Here is a 20,863-nt window from a genome sequence, read left to right as displayed (position 1 = left end):
GTTCAGGTATTCCCCCTAATTCAATTTTTTAGAATTTAGTTCTAACCTTGCAGAAATAGATCAAGGAACAAAACAAACGAATATAACAAATTCCAAGTGTTCTGCTCCAAGTCAAAGGCATAAATATGGACAAGTATTCTCAGCAGCCTTGGAAACCTAATACAACGCCTATACCAATTTTGAAAAAATTTAAGATGCGTTGATATTTCCAAATACGATGGTACTTCAGATCCAAAAGATCACATAATAGCATTCACCATGGGAGTGGAAGACAATGACTTGACTAAACATAAAATCGAGTCGGTGTTGGTGAATGTAATATGACCAATATTTTGGCTAATGGAGTCCATCTCACATAAACATAAACATCTTTGCAAAGTGTAGACTTTGTTGGCAATATTCTTTAGGACCCAAAAATATTACATTGTATGGTGGACATCATTTGCACAAGTTATATCTCTTCTTTTACACCTAAGAGGCCAAGACTTTTTTGCCTATAAAAGGGAAGACCATTAGTTCATTTTAGACACACCAGCAAAACTTGAGTCTTCATTTTTTGTTTCTTCATTTTCTCCTTTATTAAGAGTGTTTTGTATGAGAGTTAGTGTTGGGAAGCACTTGTATGAACCCTTTCTTTGGAGTGATCTTGTGAGGTTATTCTCTTAGGGTATTTGGGATTAATTAGAGTATTTACTCTAATTTTGTACTCTCTTTTATACTCTTATTGTTATAGTGAAATTATTCCTCTCCGCTTGTGGACGTAGGTCACATTGACCGAACCACGTTAAATCGGTATTTTCTTTATCTGCTTTAATTACTGTTGTTATCAACTTTCATTGTCTTTGTTATTGTCATTATACTGTTATTTGGCTAAATTACGCACTACCCGGGTTCTCGATCCTAACAAATTGCTATCAAAGCCGGATTTACCTGGATTAGTTTCAATAGCCAAAATAACTCTAATAAAGACTTATGTTGAGAAATTTGACCGAAGTGCAAACTTCGGAATGTGGCAATTAAAGATGGAAGCTATCCTAATTCAGGATGGCTTAGACTTGGCGTTGAAAGGAAAGGAGAAGAAGCCGGATAAAATGATGGACGAGAAGTTTGCTATCATAAATAAAAAGGCAAAATCAGGTATCATCTTAAATCTCTCAAGTGAGGTTTTACGTGAAGTTTCTGTAGAAATCACAGCCAAAGGCATGTGGGAAAAATCGAAAACCTTATATATGAAAAGGACGGTGAAAAATAGACTTTACCTGAAGTAGAAGCTTTATACAGTTCGTATGAGTGAAGGTACCTCTATTCTCTCTCATCTTGACACCTTTGATTCCATTCTTATGGATTTGAGTAATATAGATGCTGAAATTAAAGATGAGGATCAAGCCGTGTTACTGCTTTGTTCTCTACCCCCATCTTTTAAGCATATAAGAGATACTATGCTTTATGCAAAGGATAATATCTCTTATAAGGATATTAAATCTATCTTAAAATCAAAAGAACAGATAGATAGTGATATTACTTGGGAAGCTAGTGGAACTCAAGCGGAAGTTGGCTTATTTGTTAGCGGCAAATCCGACTCCATATCCAGATACAATAATTTAGAGTGTCGCTATTGTCATAAGAAATGTCACATTATCTCCGAATACTATAAGCTGAAAAATAAAGAAAAGCATAAGGAAAGAAAAAATGAGCACAAAAATATTGACACTGCCGAAGCAAGTATAGCTGCTGATGAGACTGAGGGAACTATTTTTATAGCAACTAATAATAGTTTCAAATCTAACAATGAGTGGATTTTAGATTCGGATTGTTCTTATCATATGTGTTCCAATCGGGGTTTATTTATCACATATGAATCTACTGGAGGTGGAGTTGTCTTGATGGGAAACAATGCTGCCTGCAAAGTTTTTGGAAAAGGTACAGTCCAAATCAAAATGCACGATGGTGTGGTGAGAATTCTCACCGATGTTAGACATGTTCTTGACTTAAAGAAAAATCTCATCTCTTTGGGCACTCTAGAATCTCTTGGGTGTAAGTACGCAGGTGAATGTGGAGTTTTGAAAGTTTCTCATGGTGCTCTTGTGATCATGAAAGCACACATATATGGTTCGTTGCATACTTTATTGGGATCCACTGTTATAGGCCCTACTACAGTTTCAGTATCAGACAACTTGTCTGATTTTGATGGCATTAAATTTTGACATATGCCCATTGGGGCTTTTGCAGAGAGGATGGAGCAAATTTACTATTTCAGCCAAAATTAGGCCAAGGTGGAGATTTATAATATGGCTAATATTTTGACTAATGGAGTCCATCTCACATAAGTATAAACATCTTTGCAAAGTGTAGACTTTGTTGGCAATATTCTTTGGGACCCAAAAATATTACATTGTATGATGGACATCATTTGCACAAGTTGTATCTCTTCTTTTACACCTAAGAGGCCAAAACGTTTTTGCCTATAAAAAGGGAAGGCCATTAGTTCATTCTAGACACACCAACAAGACTTGAGTCTTCATTTCTTGTTTCTTCCTTTCCTCCTTTATTAAGAGTATTTTGTATGAAAGTTAATATTGGGAAGTACTTGTGTGAACCCTTTTTTTGGAGTGATCTTGTGAGGTTATTCTCTTAGGGTATTTGGAATTAATTAGAGTGTTTACTCTAATTTTGTACTCTCTTTTGTACTCTTATTGCTATAGTGAAATTGATCCTCTCCGCTTGTGGACGTAGGTCACACTGACCAAACTACGTTAAATCGGTGTCTTCTTTATCTGCTTTAATTGCCGTTATTATCAACTTCCATTGTCTTTGTTATTGTCATTATACTGTTGTTTGGCTAAATTACGCACTACCCGGCTTCTCGATCCTAATAAATTGGTATCAGAGCCAGATCTAACCGGATTAGTTTCAATAGCCAAAATGACTCTAACAAAGACTTATACTGAAAAATTTGACCAAAGTGCAAACTTCGGAATGTGGCAATTAAAGATGGAAGCTATCCTAATTCAGGATGGCTTAGACTTGGCATTGAAAGGAAAGGAGAAGAAGCCGGATAAAATGACGGACGAGGAGTTTGCCATCATAGATAAAAAGGCAAAATCAGGTATCATCTTAAATCTCTCAAATGAGGTTTTACGTGAAGTTTCTGTAGAAACCACAACCAAAGGCATGTGGGAAAAATTGAACCTTATATATGAAGAGTGAAGAAATCCTAACAGTGAAGAAATTTAGAGAAACTCTCACTAAACGAGCGCTAATTTGGTACTCTCATCTTCCCAAAAGTTTAATTAATTCATTTGCGAAACTTGCAGATGCCTTCATTAAAGCCCATTCCGGAGCACTAAAAGTAGAAAAATGAATAAAAGACATCTTTAAAATACATCAGGAAGTACAAATTGCTTAGAGAGTTCGTGGATCGGTTCAAAAGAAAAAAGATGCTCTTGCCTCCCGTCTCTGATAATTGGGCAGTAATAGCTTTCGTAAAGAACTTGAACAAAAGAATCTCGAAGGAACGAGAAAGTTAAAAGAAAGTCTTCGAGAATTTCCTCCAACTACGCGGAACAATATTTACAACAGGTTTAGTACAAAACTTCGAATAGAGAAAGATATTGTGGTTGAATCAAGAGTTGGAAGCGGGTTCAATAAACGAACACAAGGAACTCCGAGGAGATGTGAATCCGACCGGAGAAGTTCGAGGAATCGATACGAGCCATATTCTGGTCCACCTCGACATGATCACAATTTAAGAACGTGAGCAAATTGTGCAAGATCGTGAGCAAATTGTCAAGTGATGCACGTGTACTTAGTTAAAGAACTAAGGATGTGACGTGACGCTACAAAATCTTATAACTAATTAAAGTCAGAAAATTGTTAGGCATAAATATATTTTCAACCACTAGAAATACATTAAATCTATGAGTATTAGTAGTTCTCAAGAAACATGCTTTTCCTTTTTAAGCTTTCGAACGGAATCCACTATGTCATGATATTATGTCCTTTTAATTATTTTGAATTACGGGGAAGCAAAGCAATAGCTTCCTCTTGCTTCCAGCTATCTCTATCTCTCATTTCCCATTGTTTTTTCTTTTTAATTTTCTGTATCAATATAGTACTCCTAAAGAAATTTAATATCACTGCTGCAAAATTCTTTTTGAAGCTGCTGGAATGCAGGGACGATCTGATTTTAAAACGATTTCAAATTTCGTGTTTCCCTCATAAATTTTTCTAACAACAACAATAACAACAACAACCCAGTAAAATTTCACTAATGGGGTCTGGGGAGGGTAATAAATTTTTCTAACAGAGTTTGTTATTTGAGGACGTTCACTACAGATTTTGGAAATATATGTGGAGATATATTTACGATCACATAACATATATTAATTATAACTGTGTTAAAATCTAAATTTATTTCAATCTGATATAAAAAATTATATAATATAAGAACATGATATATATTATATTGAGAAGTTTTTAAGAGCAAACGTGATAAAGTTTTGGTCATGTTCCTTGGGAAAAACTATATACGTCAAATTAAAAGAGTTCGTTTTTTGTGTTTTAAGATACTAGTAGATATGGTGATCTATATATACAAATTATAACAAGATTAACAACCATTACCTCCTATATGTGTCTAAATATTTGATTCTTTTTTGTTTGTTTGTTTCAAAAACTCATAAAGTCGACGTACGTAATTGGTTATTTCACTCATCAAGTTCTTGTTCGAGTTATTGATGTTTAAACATCATAATATTTGTTTTTAGGTTAAATTTCTCAATTGAATCATCAAAGTTACTCAAGAAAAACTCATCAAACTTGCTTAGAGAAAAGAATATCAAAGCTATTATAACAATTCCAAAAGGCATGCATGAAATAGTGGTAATTAAATATATTCATAGGGTGTTTGCTCGATTAGACATACAAAGTAAACTAAGAATCCAATACTTGAAAAATCACAAACTCATTGTATATATCCCACAAAGTAAAACCCAAATATTCATTTCTTGATTTACATCATATATACACCTTATTTCACCAAATTCAAAGAATAATTCACTTGATTTGAGAAAAAAAAAGACCAAAAAAAGAAAAAACATTTCTCAATATATAGCACACCACTCAATCAAATCATCAATACAAAATATTTTTAAGCCAATAATATAAACTTTTTTTTACTTTGAGCTTGATTCATCTTGACTAGGGTACCCTATACCATGACGTTTATTAGGAAACACCATAAACACAACACTAGAAATGGCACCAACTGCTGGTGGCAACACCATTAGCAACATTTTCTGCGTTGATTCGAACGATGGAAAGAAGCAATCCACAGTGTTCCTATCCAAAACAGTCACAACCCCAAAAACAACCATAGTAAAAAATGCATGAACAAAGTCACCAACGCTAATTTTATAAGTTGTTGTATCAACTGCTGAAGTTGTTGGCCAGAGTCCCTTCATTGTGGCTATGCCATAATGAGTGGCGCCGTCGTTATCGGTGTAGCTATCGGTGAAGCAAGAAAATGCACAAGAGAAGCCACAAAGGGCAATTAGGATGCCAGAGAGGTATTTGTTGACAATATTGCAATGGCCATTGTTTGTGAGAATAGGGTTTAGGAATTGGTAGATGAAGACTGTTCCTGTTGGGAGAACTCTAATGAGATTGCCAATGCCATTTAAGGTCTTAGCTTTCAAGCTAGAGCTAGATTTTGCCATTTTCTTGGGAGTATTTTTAGGATTTAGTTGGTGCGCTGGTATTGCAAAGGCAGAAATGAGTTCACGCCGTCCGAATAAGCTACTCAACCGAGCTAAAAGGAAGATGACTTTAGTTGTTATGTTTTGTTAGCAATTGGGGAGTTGATGTTTTTGGAATGTGCATGAAATTTTGTAGGATTTATATAGAGGGAGGAAATTAAGCCATACACCCCCGCCCCTCCCCCCAAAAAAAAAGGGGGGGGGGGGGGAGGGGGAGGAGTGATGTTGCTTCTACGAAAAACAGTTTGAGCTTTAAATGTAAGTAGAAATATTGTGTTTATTTTACTTTTACTCTAATTCGGAAGATGGCCAAAACTTCAAGTAATGAATTGTCCTTAGTGCTTTTATTATTATTATTATTATTATTATTATTATTATATATATGCTCCATGTAGCTAGATAATTAGTAAATCTATTTTAAATTCTACCATGTTGAAGTGATGATATTCTGTTCACGATAATTTAGTTGGAAAGCAAGAAAGTTTTATTTGTTTAGAAATAATTATACACAAACCATACATGTACTTGTTTATAGATGCATTAATTTTCGGTGTAAAAGATGTTGATTCATACCAAAACTTTGATTGTTATATGTGTTTTGCGCGCAAATTTTAAGACGTGTTTTCAAGTTGAACCTTGCAAATTCAAGTCTGTGCGTAATTACTAGCTGAAAACAGTTACTGATTAATGTTTTGAAAGTATGCACACAAGTCAGCCTCTCTAGCTTTGGAATACGTATTCTTATTGGTTCAATTTTACTCAAATTTGGCAAGTGTCGTAAGTTTTAATTCTTATATTAAGTTGAAAATATGGACAACGCAATCAAGTTTACTAATATATCTATGTTAAATAAATAATTAATGTCTTCACCTTGGATAGTTCACCCCCTCCATTTTCTCCAACTCTGAAAGAAAAATAAATAAGACTGCAATATTCTATTCTATGCACTTCTGTCACTCTTTAGGAGTATTTACCTTTCCTATCTATCCCCTAACAAGGAAGTTGAATCATGGAGTAGGTGGGGTGGGGTGCTCCAAATCCTTCCTCTTTAATAAAAAGTTATGAGTTTGAATATTAAAAATGAAGAACAATTCGATAGATAGAGATTTACCACCTTAGTGAGCCTATATGCTTAAATTTAAATTAGTCGAATCCACAAATTTCGAACACCAACTAGTTAAATAAATAAAGTTTATAGTAAACTCTTTTTTATGGACAATTTACTCAACACTTTAGCACTGCCGACTCTTGGGTAAGGTACGTAAAGCAACGCCTTTAGGCCGCCAAATTTTGGGGCTTTCATTTGGAAGAAATTCAAAATTAGCTAGATTTACAAGTGGTAATTGAAAAATAGCCGCAGTTTCAAAAGTAATCGAAATTTAGTCACTTTTCATGTAAAGATAAATTTGAACGAAAACATTGTTCAAAATCCGGAAAATATTCCAGCATAATATACTGGAGTTCTAGTATAATATACCGGTCCGACATAATATGCTGGAAGTTCATACACATGTACTCCAATCTCCAGTATATTACGCTGGAACTTTCCGCGTGTTGGAGTTCCAGTATAATATGCTGAAAATTTATACACAGGTGCACCAATCTCTAGTATATTATGCTGGACCGGTCCGTGTTGCAGCAAAATAATGACTATTTTTCAATGACTTTACAAATAATGGCTATTTTTGAATTATCAGTCCTAAAACTGGCTAGCCCATTTACCTTTCATTTCTCATTGATAGTAAATTTATTGAATCAACTATTCTTTAAGAAAATTGAGTATTTAAAGTAAAAAGTATAGTTTTTTAATAAAACAAGCTAAGGAAAAGAAAACTTCAAAATAGATTTGAATAGTTTGAAGCATCACTATGTGATGAAAATCTGGAGAGGAAAAAAACATCACCTTAATCTCGAAAGTTCCTTTAAACATATAATAGTCACTTCGAATTAATCTCGAAAGTTCTTGAAAACATATATATGGTTTAGACTTATCTTCGGAATTAAACATGTTACTACTAGAAATTCGGCAAAAACCGTCTAAAAAAACCAACCAAAGTAGGTCGGTAATGGCCAATAACTGCCCAAAACGCGACCATTAACGTGTGGTCGGTATTTTGAAGGTCGGAAGGACATACCGATCAAAGTTGGTCGGAAATTACCGACCGACCTTGGTCAGTCAATTAAATTCAAAAAAATAAATGCCAAAAAAAGGACCAAAGTTGGTCGGTATTTTAATTATGTAATTAAAAAATATACCATATGGGAATCGAACCGGGGTCTGTACTGTGGCATGATACTATTCTACCACTAGACCATTGGTGCATTTTATTTTAAGTCTGTCTTTTATTTCATTTACACTCTTTAATTGTATTTTCGTACAAAAATAACCGACCAATATCGATCGATTTTATTAAAAAATAAAATTACCGACCGAATTCGATCGATTTTTTAAAATGACCGGCCGAATTAACCGACCGATTGGGGTCGGTTTTTTAATATTAATTTTAATTTATTTTAAATAAAAAACTGACCAAAGTTGGTCGGTTTCTTGAAAAATATATTTCACGGGACTCAAAAATAGTTTCCCGTATTTTTGCGCCAAAGAAAACCGACCAAAGTTGGTCGGTTCCGTAAAAAAAAAATATTTCGAAAAAATGACCGACTTTGGTCGATTTTTTGGCCAGTTTTTGACCGACCAAAATTGGACGGTAAACCGCGGTCGATTTTTGCCGAATTTCTAGTAGTGTTAAGGGAAACAAACTAGTAGAAGATAAAATTTCAATCGACATACTCAATCAAATAAGAACGCTTGATTCTTTTCCAAATGTCTATATTGCTTAAGGAATAATGTCCTCAATTCCTGTAACCGTTGCATATGCGAAAAGAAATTTTTCAAAATTAAAATTTGATAAAATCTTACATGTGATCAATAATGTCTCAAGAGAGATTAAATGGATATATATTGAAAAACATTATCAGAAAAATCAACTACATAAAACTAATTAATAACTTAACATCTCCAAAAGTTAGGAAAATAGATTTCAAATAAAACTATATACAATTTTCTTAAATATTTAGGGCCTCTCATCAAGGTTTGGCTTTATTGTTGAGCCGGCCTGCGGTTTAGAAACTCCCATAGAGACGTAAGAAAATGAGAATGGAAAAACAGATGTAACAAAAGTTACTCATACTAGCACTAGGTTAAAGAAGAAAATAAATGAAAAGACAAGAAAGCATATTGTGATATTATTATTGGATAGCTTTATTTCTTTGACCAGGATAATTCAAAGTGCCTTGAACAGAAGCTTTACACAAATTTGTTAAAAGGATGAACGTCGTGTTATAAAGTTTATTCCAATTAATGAAATGGTTTGGTAGCCTCACACTTCAACTACTCAAGTTTAGATAAATTGTGACATTACAAGTAAAACATTTAATCATGGGAATCAAAATTAAAAGTGCAGTACATGGAACTAGGTACATACCACAATGCTACTGATTAGGTTACAAAATACAGATATGGATATGTTGAGAAACTGTACTCCCCAACAAATCAATAGCTATTTTCAATTCATCTCCATAATCTTTCAGTCTCCCATATGAGATTAGGGCTTTAGAAAGAATTGTTGTTTAAAGTTTGTGGGCGGCCCGTTTCATTTACTCAGCAGGAGCAGTAGTCCAGTGCACTAAACTCCCGCTATGCGCAGGGTTTAGGGATAGAACGGACTACAAGAGTGTTTTCATGCTTCACCAATTAAATTTACTTAATACAAGTCAAGTTAGAAAAAAACTTCTAACGACTGTTTTACCAAATCAATGCATATTGCAAATAATTCTTTGTTTCGATCGTAACACTCAGTGAAAACAATAAATTTACTCAAATCATTGGACCTTGCGTCAAATCTAATTGTCTAAATCTTGATCCCATGACACAAATGATTCTCTATTGAATTCCTAAGCTCTTAAGTCATTGTCATTGTTTACCTATAAAATCGAATAATAATTAAATTTGTAAATGATTTTAAGGATACACAAATTAACTTGATACAAAGCGATAAATTAAGTTACTATTGAACAAACATGGATAAAATAAATTCAAACCACACTAGTTGGATAGTTTCAGCCTTAGTGAAATAGTCACTCTCGAGCCGGGCTCACCACGACCGGTACAGATGAAAAAGAGCAAGAGCTAGAGAGAGAGAAATTAATAGTATATTACTTTTGGCTGTATGTTACAATGTATTTCATGAATTATCAGACCCCATTTATATAGTAGGGGAGTCATATTTTAGGTACAACTCTATAAAAGGTAAAAAATATTCTGATTCTCTATTTGCCGGATCCTTATCGATATGTGCCGAGATCCCCGCCATAATATTCGGCCGGTCACGGATATTTCGGCCTTCTGTTGACTATGCTGGATTGTCTGACAATGTTCTTCGAAGTCATTCGAGGCTAGGACCGATTCCGGGATCATGGCCTCGATATTCTTGAAGGCAGGCATCATGCCCCCAGGTTCTGGCCCGGTGGGACTTTAGCTCGATTTCGGTCCCTTGTTTCCATGTCTCGAGCCTGGCTTATTTTGTCGGAGGCTAGGATGTACCATGAGCTCGATTTCACCCGTATACAGATAGTCCTCTCATTTTTCAGAGAGTAAACGACGAGAAACGATATGAGCTTCTGATTCTTAGTTCGATACACCGTGACAGAAACGACAAAACAACCGAAACGTCTCGTTAGTCAAGTCATAATGACATTAAATGCATGTCAGCTGCCGGTCGGCCGTCCCTGGATGCGAAACATCGCTGAACTACTATAAATAGCCCCTCTTTTGTTCATTTTAACTTTACATCCAAACCTTCTACCCTCGTTCCTTTAAGATTTCAATACTCTTTAGCACTTTTACCCCGGTTATTCGAGGTCCTTTGCAAGAATTTTTACCCATCTTCATCTCTAGCCAACAAGTCTAATCCTTCAACTTCCTTTCTTTATTCACCTTTCTCAAATTTTCCTCCATTTTCTAAAGAAATGCCAAAGACTTCCAAAACCGTTCCCTAGAAGGAAGCTCCTTCTACTTCGCGGCCGGCTACTGAGGCCGAGGAGACCGTTCCGCACGTGGCCATTGATGAACAAGTACCTGAACCCCCTTTGAAAATGTTCATCCCGGGGGATGCTCTGTCAACGTCGATTTCAAGGTTGAAAAGCCTTCCTCCGTACAGGGCCAGTGTGAGGAGGTCTTGAGATACATCTGCTCGATTATCGAAGAGGTCCTCCCTGCGGTCCAAAAAGACTGCAACTGGGCCGATAAAGACTTAGCGGTCCCCGACCTCGATTAAGTCAATACCACCTAAGTCGTGGGTACCTAAGTATTTATACTTATCCCTTTAAATTGGGCCCGGAGGACCCGATCATTTTAGATTTCTGCAGAAGGTACAACGTGTGCCTAGGCCAGATTCATCCAATGCTCTGGAGGATCGTGATCCTCCTTCAGTTCTTTGTGAACAAAATCGATGGGTGCTTGTTCATCACCGACCATCTTCTTCGCTTATACAGACCCCGAATCTTTCGGGGGGGGGGGAGACTGATAAAGTTTGTGCGTCGGGTCAATAAAGCCCTGTTCTCAAGAATTGATGAGGACCGGAATTGGGGCTGGCAAGGCCGTTTTGTCCGAGTGAGGACTTCGGACTTGATCCCAACTGAGTGCAGGCCATTCCCCGAGAAGTGGAATACATCATGTAAGTATAACTTACATTCGAATGTCAGTTTTATACTTACTTCTCTTTTCCTTATCGGTGCTTTATGATGGTTGTTGATACCCAATTTTGCTCTCATATTTTTATAAATGTCATATATGCTTTAAATATCATTCCTGCACCATCACCAATTTACAAGAGTCATACAAGTATTTTTTATAATTTTTCATAAATTTTTAAAGCTTTAAAATTAATTATCTTGCATTTAAATTATTTAAATATGTATTAGTTACCCCTTTAAATTATTTTGTGATGACTTAATCATCCAAATCTATTATTAAAAATCACACATATGCTTTACAATATTTTATCTTATTTTATATAATCACATTTGCATTTCTTTTAACTATTTACGTATTTTTGCAATAATAGCCCATACTTTACAATTAATTGCGTTCATCATTTTATTTAGGGTCAAAATAACTTCTTTATATTTTTATAACCTTCACCTACTATTTTCTAAAATATTTAGTTTCATAAATAATATTTTTTAAATTTATACAATTATTTTATTAATTTATTTCTTTTATTTCACTTGTTTTGAAAAATAAAAAGCCCAATATTGAGCCAATTTTCGGACCAAAATAAGCCCAAAACACCTGTCCCTTTCTACATCCCAGACCAGACAACCCTTTTAGCCCAACCCGGTCGTGACCCATCTTATAACCCGCCCCATCTCCCTTTTAATCTTGGCAGTTGATCTCAGATTTCCCTTTTTTTTATCCACCAAACCCCCTAACCCTAAAACCATTCTCATTCTGCCACCTTTGAACCCTCTCTACTCTCTTCTCCTCTCAAATCCTAATAGCCTCCTCCTCAATCCTCCCCAATTTCAGTTCTAATATGGAATCTCCCCATGATTTTCCTTTCATATATGCTCAATCTCTCCGTTATTTACATGATTTTGGTATCACATAGTACTTGCCTATCTTTGGCAAGTATACGATCCTAAATCAAGCACAATTATCTCCAGGCCTTCGAGATTTAGATGATATTTCGTCTATATACACTCACTACCAGGCTATATGGGTCCGATTTACCAAGATCTTCGGCTAATCTTTGATTTCCGTCGAGCTAGGGTTTGACATTTCAATTTTTCTTCTTTACCAGTTCTATTACTGATTGCATGTGATATTCTTTCCTTATTTGTAATTGATTAATTATTTTTGATATTTGGTTGTTCGATTTCTACCACTATATAACCCCTCCCCAATTTCCCCTTTGAAAAAAAAAGACCGGACTACTATTATTACTTTCACTGTTCTCCTCTTTCACTCAATCACTTACTCTGGTACACTCAAATATTTTCTGAAACTATTGGATTCTTGGCTGGCTGAAAGCCAAGGCCATAATACTATTAAAACGACCTCCTCCGGTGCAAGCACTACTCGGAGTCCTTCTCGAGACTCTTGTGAACTCTGAAGCACTGGAGATTTGAGGTCTTCCTTCAATTGTTGCTGCTAAATCATTAGTGATATTATAAATTCCTCACTCTTTTTCTCATTTATCTTTGCAACTAGTTAGTGTTCTTAACCTTTACAACTCAAATTACTTCCCTCATATATGATGATTGTGTGTGCCACTATTGTTTAGTTCAGTTTCCCTATTGAGATTTCTAATATTGTATGATTATCATATGTTCTACTGACTATCAGTCTTGATGATGTTTCTAATATCACCTAAGTTCAAAGCTTCTAAATGGGCAGCTTGTTCTTTTCTAGGTGCAATAAAGTTCTGGCCCTCTTACATGTTACTTGAACTTCTGTGATCCTTTTATTGTGCTACCTTTGTTTTCAATCTTGTTTGCCTTAATGTCTCTTTGTAGTTTTAATGCCCTAATGCTATTTAGGTTCTACTCTTAGAATCATGAGTAGTTAACTAAGGTAATTCCTACTCTTTGTATGTTTGCCTGGTTCAAATATTAATGCCTGGTAAGTGTATCTCCATACTCTGCTTTGGATTCCTGTGTTAAAACTTACTAGTAATTCATATTTGCCCAGAAATTATTCCAAATGCATTCTTCCCTCTTCATGTTAAGTCACTCATATATACAACTTTCAACTTGCTCACTTTCTTAAAATGATCATACCTATGTGAATCCTGAACCTTTCAGAATGTATATCTATGTTACTTGCAAGCCTCAACACTGTACTATAGTTGCATGAATTGCTACCATTTTTGTTACCATAGTATTGTTCTATAGGCCATGTTTGCTAGTGCTAGTTTGCTCAGTTTCATGCCTATTGTAATCCTTGGTATGTACAAATGAACTTGCTATAGACTTACATTCTTAGAATTAGATACATGTCTGCTAATTAGCTGTTGAGCAGAGTTTTCAATACTGTTGGCCTTTAATTTCTTAATAGGTTTTCTTATGAATACTATCTGCTTGTCACAAGCTTACAAATCTAAGTTATGTTTTGCCCTATGTGCTTATGCTAATATTTTCTTGTGAAGTTGGTCCTTGTCTCTCAAGCACGTCACTGCTATTTGTTAACCTTCTGGAAATTAATGCATGGCCCTGCTGACTTTGACTTCTCATGCTTAACTCCTTTATTTGTCGATTCTCATATGCTAGATTCCTGCAATCGAATCATCTGTATCCCAAAAAATCTGTTACCTTGAACTTGTCTGTTAATCTGTAAACCTCTGTATATGTCCAATCTATGTGTTCTGTATACTCTCTATATCCTATAGGTGCTTATGTGATTTTCAAGGTGCGTCTTATCCTTGGGACATGTAGAATTCTTGTTTTTGTTAGTTGTATTATTAGGGTCCCAATGAGCATATGCTCCACTTTAGAATTTGCGTTATCTTAAAATGATTTGGGGTTTGCATGAGTTGCCATTCATACTTCAATTAGCTATAAATGGTAATGGATGGGTAAGAGAATTGTTTTGTTATTAGACATGGACTGCTGAATCTGGCACTGTGATTTTGAGCACACTATTTGTGCCTTGAATATGGGCATGTCCAAATTTTAAGCCATTTGAAGGCCCAGATGCATCGTTGGGTTATTTTACATTTATGATTAGGCATGTATTTATTCCATTTTGGGTTTGTAATAATTTGTAATAACGAATAGCAGGGAGATTAATGAAAAGGGGCTGAGGTATTCTAATATTTGCATGAAATGGTAGAAAATATGCCTATAGGGTCTCTGTGTTATATTTGCTATTTCGTTCAGCATGCCTTGTTTGTTATTCTGTTTGGTATGTTGCACACTAATAGAAATCATGCATATAGGAATCATGCACACCTCACTTGTACACTGTTCAAACATATTAGTCTAGCTATCTACCATGCTCATTTCTATGTTACTACTATACATTTAGATAGCATGCCTATAGGATTATAACATATGCTTTGTTAACCTAGATACTATGTCTATAAGACTTCAAATAATCAATTGGTCAATTGCTTCTATTACTTTAGTGTATTGCCAATCTAGATATCATGACTATAGGATTCTAATCTTTAATCGACTATTTCCGTTGTTTTCATTATGCTGCCCAGCCTAGATGATATGTTTATAGGAATAGAGTGTTATAAAATCAAGCATAATTGTCAATTGTTAGAAATCCTGCCTATAGGATGTTATTGTACGCATAAGAACTTGTTTATGAGATCAACATTATTAGTACTAGACTCTCAAAGTTGTCTCACTGCCTAATTATGTAACTATTAGAAACCATGCCTATAGGACATTAACGTCTGCTTAAGGAGCGCTCTTATAAAATCAGCATTAGTAATATGGTAACTCGTATAGCTTTATTGCCTCACCAACAATTAGAAATCATGCCTATAGGACTTGCGATGTTTTAACCTGCCTATACGTTGCTTATATAATACGGGAATCCAGAATCACCTAGAAACCATGCCTATAGGACTTTAAATTTTGATTCTGAAATTATATATTGCCTGAACCGCCCGCGTGCATTTGTTGTTTATGTGTGGAGGCTAACTTGGGCCTTTAATTGTCTTTACATGAAGTCCTATCTGTTTTGAGTATCACCTAGTTTTATCATTTTGAGCAACCTAAATTGAGTCTAGAACCGCCTAATAGTAGGTCCAAAGCCTCCTGGACCATAGGTATGGGACCGGTAGTACACGTATACGGTACGATTTAGAATCGAATTAGAGCGCCTTTAAGTAACAACCTCAACATAGTAATTGGGTAGCAAGAAATGATAGTCTATTCCCGATGAATAATATGAGCAACTCCTACCTTAAGGGAGTTGCGAAATATTATTTATGTTGCACGGGGTGATCCTTCAGGCTAAAAATCTTTGTGTCGGGCCCTGTTTTCTCGCGAAAGCGGGCCTCAACGTGCGACAACTCTTTTGAGTCGGAGGTAAAGTGTTAAAGAAGAAAAGAGTCGCCACCTAACAATTTTTAAGGTGCGTTAGGACACCTATCATGCAGATAACTCTGTTTGACTAGTCAACACCTCCAAAGATCGGGTAAGGGCTCAAATTTCCTCAAAGAGAAGGTGTTATGCACTCTTCGAGGTCCACAACTGTGGGTCCCGCCCGAACTTAAGACTATGTGGATTATAATTAGGCAAGATAAACAAAGAGAGTACGGGTGAAATGAATTTATTAACACAATGAGAAGTAAGGATTACAAGGATATAACTATTAAACCTATATTAGATGATAAAACGAATAAAGAAGAGAATGGGGGGGTCCTGAGTTTTTTAGCCTAAAGGATCACCCCATGCAACATAAATAATACTTCGCAACTCCCTTGAGGTAGGGAGTTACTCATATTATTCAGCGGGCACAGACTATCATCTCTTGCTACCCGATTACTATGTTAAAGTTGTTTACCTAAGCGTTCTAATTCAATTCTAAGTCGTGCCCTATGCGTGCACTGCCCGTCCCATACCTATGGTCCAAGAGGCATTGGACCTATATTTAGGGTGATTCTAGACTTAACTTAGGTTGCTCAATGTAACAACCCGACATGTAGTTTTAAGAATATATGCCCCGTTCAGTGACTTAAGGTCTCGAGAAACTTCGTAATATGTATTATGACCCGCGGGTGTGGTCTAATTTTATTTTCGGGTGTGGTATATTTGGTTAAAGTCCCGAGGGCCTCGGGTGGATTTTGGATGGCTAATGGGTTGATTTTTGGACTTGTTGAAAATGCTGGAATTTCTGCTATTTCTGGGCAACATCTGTTGGAATCGCACCTGCGGAATTTTGGGCGCAGCTGCGACCACGCAGAAGCGAGGGATCGATTGTAGACGCGACATTGGCAGGGCTGGTGTTTGGTCGCAGAAGCGGACGAAAATGCACACCTGCGACACCGCAGTTGCGGTGCCTGGAACGCAGAAATGGTGGATTTTGCAGATGCGAAATATTGCATCGCACCTCCGATTGCGCAGAAGCGGGAATGAATCCGCAAGTGCGAAACTGGACAGAATCATTAAGGACCAATATTGGTCATTTCGCCATTTTTCGATTGAGATTTTGGAGCTCGATTTTTGGGAGATTTTGGAGGAGTTCTTCAAGACTTTGACTTGGATTTGAGAGGTCCGGAGGTCAATTCAAGAAAGAAGGCAATTTTGGAAATTCGGCATAACTTCAAAAAGGTAAGTATCTTGCCTAACCTCGAGTGGAAGAATTACCCTTTAGGCATCGAGTCTTATGTGCCATTTGTGAAATGTGAAAAACCGTGTACGCGAGGTGACAAGTACGTACTCGGGCTTATATGTGCAAATTTTAAAGTCTTAGGATTATTGTGTAGTAAATTGAATAATCGCTGGCATTTATTAAATCATCTATTTTCCATGCCTAAATCATTGTTTGTTGAATTTATTTTTATATGACAATTTAATGTGATTGTTATTTGAATATCTATGTAATTCTGTGAGTTTGTTAGTTTGATATTTCTTGGAATTTAATTACATTATGAATTTTTCCTCTGCAAATAATTAATTAAATGAGCTTAATAAGAGGTGATTATATATTTATTGAGAATTTGGATTAATAAAGGCGTTGCCTTATGCTGAGTAATTTCTATCTCTGTTGATTATTTTTGAGGTCTTATACACATTGTGTGGAGCCGTCGGCTATTTATTGTGAAATTTATTGATTTGTTGTATCTTTGGAATTTGTTGTGGCCATTGGGCAAATTATGATATGAATTGATTTTGTTATGTTGCCGTGATAATTTTTCGTGTAAATTATTGTGTTGTGTGAGTTGTTATTTTGAGGATATAAAGGTGGCATTTTACTGTTGATATTATGTGGGTATAAGGGAGGCATTTCACTATTGTTATGTGTGATGGGATATTGTCTGAGCAGAGTATTAAGGGTGGCTATAAGAGCGATAAAGGTAGCTATAGGAGAGATAAGGATGGCTATAGGAGCGATAAGGGTGGCTATTGATATTGTCAGGGCGGAAGGATAAGGGAGGCTATTATAGGAGTGATAAGGGTAGCTATAGGAGAGATAATGGTGGCTATTGTTAGGGATGATATGTGATGATGTGGAGTGGTTGCATTGGTGATTTTTATGTGATGTTGTGATTTTCCTTGTGTTTATTTCTATACCTTGTGCAATTTGTCTTGTTGTTGGTAAATTGATAATAGTCCGATTTATGTTGAAATTGGGAGCCTGTGGCTATTGCCAAGCGGTTGAGATATGAAACGTGGGCACGAAGTGCGAGGGAAAATATGATGGTTTTATTATTGGCACGTGAACTGTCCGTGCAGATATGATATGAAAAATGGGCTCGAGGTACCGGAAAAATATGATGATTTAGTTACGGGCACGAAGTGCCATGAAAATATGATAGTGGGATAAGACCCGTGTTTACGAAAAATATGAAAAGTGCTGAGACCCGTATTTTTATGATTATGAAATGAGGTGTCACATGGTGACTTTTTATTGAAAGAATTATATGCAAAATATTTATTTGGAAGGATTTTTATTCAAAAAGTATTTATTGATAGAATTATATTTGAAAGATATCCAATTGAGGAAATTATGTTTGAAAGAGAATTATGGAAAGAATTATATTTGAGAGATTTTTATTTGAGGAAATTATATTTGAAAGAGAGTTATTTGGAAGAATTATATGTGAAAGATATTTATTTGAAGGACTTGATTTAATTGGGTGTACTTGTATTTATTAATTGTTGAGCGATATTACTGGTTGATTTGTGTTGCCCTTATTGTTATTTGTTTCCTATTATTTTGTATATCATATTGCACAGGTTATTAGACTAGTGAGTGTCTTTACTGTACGTCGTCTCTACTCCACTGAGGTTAGTCTTGATACTTACTGGGTACCGACTGTGGTGTACTCATACTACACTTCTGCACATTTTTGTGCAGAGCCAGGTGTTGGAGATATCGGACTCGGACAGAGCTAAAGTGTGATCGTAAGGATTCAAGGTAGAGATGCTTGGTCGTCGCAGTCCCTTGGAGCCTTTCCATTTTATTGTACTGCCAACTCTTATTCGAACAGTATTGTATATTCGATCCTTGAGATCATTGCATGTATTCAGTTAGAGTTCGTGACTCAGTACTACTAGTCTTGGGAGGTTGTTTAATTATTTTCGTTGTTAGTTTTGATTACTTATAAAAACAAATGCTTGAAATATAATTGAAATCGGCTTACTTAGTCTTAGAGACTAAGTGCCATCACGACGCCTGTTGTGGGATTTTGGGTCGTGACAAGTTGGTATCAGATCTCTAGGTTCATAGGTTCTATGAGTCACGAACGAGTCTAGTAGAGTCTTGCGGATCATTACGGAGACGTCTGTACTTATCTTCGAGAGGCTACAGAACTGTTCGGAAATTTCCACTTCTTTCATTCTTGTCGTGCAGAATTTGTTGGATTTGAAATTTGAGCCTTTGAATCTCTATTCTCTCAAAGATGGTGAGGACACGTGCTACCGGGTTAGCTGAGGTGATACCCGTGCATACTGCTAAGGCCGCTAGAGGTCGGGGCCGAAGTATAGGCCGAGAAAGGGCACGTGCCGTGACTGGAGTGCCTGTCAGAGCAGCAGTTGAGGAGCCACCAGTAGCTCCAGTTGGGAGACAGGTTCCAGAAACACATGTTGTTACCCCCGGACTCCAGGAGACTTTAGCACAGTTCCTGAGTATGTTTGGTACATTAACTCAGGCGGGATTGATCTCTGTTGCACCAAATATTTTGCATATTGGGGGACTAACTCAGACTCCTACCATGACTCCAGAGGAGCAGGTTCACATTGGTCAAGTTCCGGGTGTAGTACCGGTACAACTTGTTATTTTGGTTTGGCCTGAGGTCAGGCCAAAGGTATCAGAAGAAGAACAAAAGAGACTTGAGTGGTTTAAGAGGTATAGTCCACCTACTTTCAGTGGCACGACTATAGAGGATGCCTAAGAATTTATAGAAAATTGTCACCGTATTCTCCGCACCATGGGTATTGTGGAAGTGAGTAGAGTAGCCTTTACTACATTTCACCTGTCAGGCACAGCGTATCAGTGGTGGCAAATCTATAAAGAAGGTAGACCAGCCGATGCACCACCACCAACTTGGGCTCAATTTTCGGAAATGTTCTTGAAAAAGTTTGTTCCCCAGACTTTCCAAGATGCGTGGCGTACAGAGTTTGAACGGTTGTGTCAGGGCACTATGACAGTGTCAGAATATGCAATCAGGTTCAGTAAGTTAGCCCGTCATGCACCTATCTTGGTTCCTACAGTCAAAGAGCGAGTCCGCAGATTCATTGAGGGTCTCGATTATGATATTAAAATATGTATGGCTTTCAAACTAATACTCCATTTCAACAAGTAGTGGAGATTGCGAGGAAGATTGAGGGTGTTCTAGGCGAGGAAAAGGAGTCTAAGGAGGCCAAAAGGTCTCGAAGCTTTGGAGGGTTCAGTGGATTTTACTCTTCAGCTAGGACCCATTATAGCAGAAGCTCGAGCAGTCGGCCAGCTCAGTCCGCACATCAGATTACTCGGGGTGCTCCAGTAAGTTCTTATAGTGCACCACCGGCACGGGATTCCTATAATGGTTATTTCAATTATCCGGCACAGACTCAGTATGAGCAACCGCGACCTCAGAGAGGCTCTTATGAGTGTGGTGACACTAGGCACATTATGATAGATTGTCCAGACTTGGGAGGGGTGGATTTTATCAGAACACTCAGACTATGGGACAGTGCAGCTACTACCCAACGTGCACAACCAGTTAGGGGTGGAGGACAGACGGGTAGAGGGAACCTAAGAGGTGGAGGCCCAACCCGTTGATATAATCGCTATGATTTGGCTGAGACCGATAAACCAGATGATGTCGTTACAAGTACGATCCCTATTTGTTATAAAAGAATAGTTTCCCTTAATTTGATTC

At 36.6% G+C, this 20,863-nt stretch overlaps 1 protein-coding gene across 1 annotated transcript; it reads right to left on the bottom strand.

The window, feature by feature from the left end:
• Positions 1-4,947: 4,947 nt before the first annotated feature.
• Positions 4,948-5,880, bottom strand: LOC104118916 (protein DMP2-like). The gene has a single exon (XM_009630304.4). It carries the CDS (start codon positions 5,715-5,717, stop codon positions 5,175-5,177), a length of 543 nt encoding a protein of 180 aa, XP_009628599.1. The 5' UTR covers positions 5,718-5,880; the 3' UTR covers positions 4,948-5,174.
• Positions 5,881-20,863: the final 14,983 nt, after the last annotated feature.

Source organism: Nicotiana tomentosiformis, chromosome 9 (genome assembly GCF_000390325.3).
Source record: "Nicotiana tomentosiformis chromosome 9, ASM39032v3, whole genome shotgun sequence".
NCBI lineage: Eukaryota > Viridiplantae > Streptophyta > Magnoliopsida > Solanales > Solanaceae > Nicotiana > Nicotiana tomentosiformis.
This window is presented reverse-complemented; position numbering and strand designations above follow the sequence as displayed.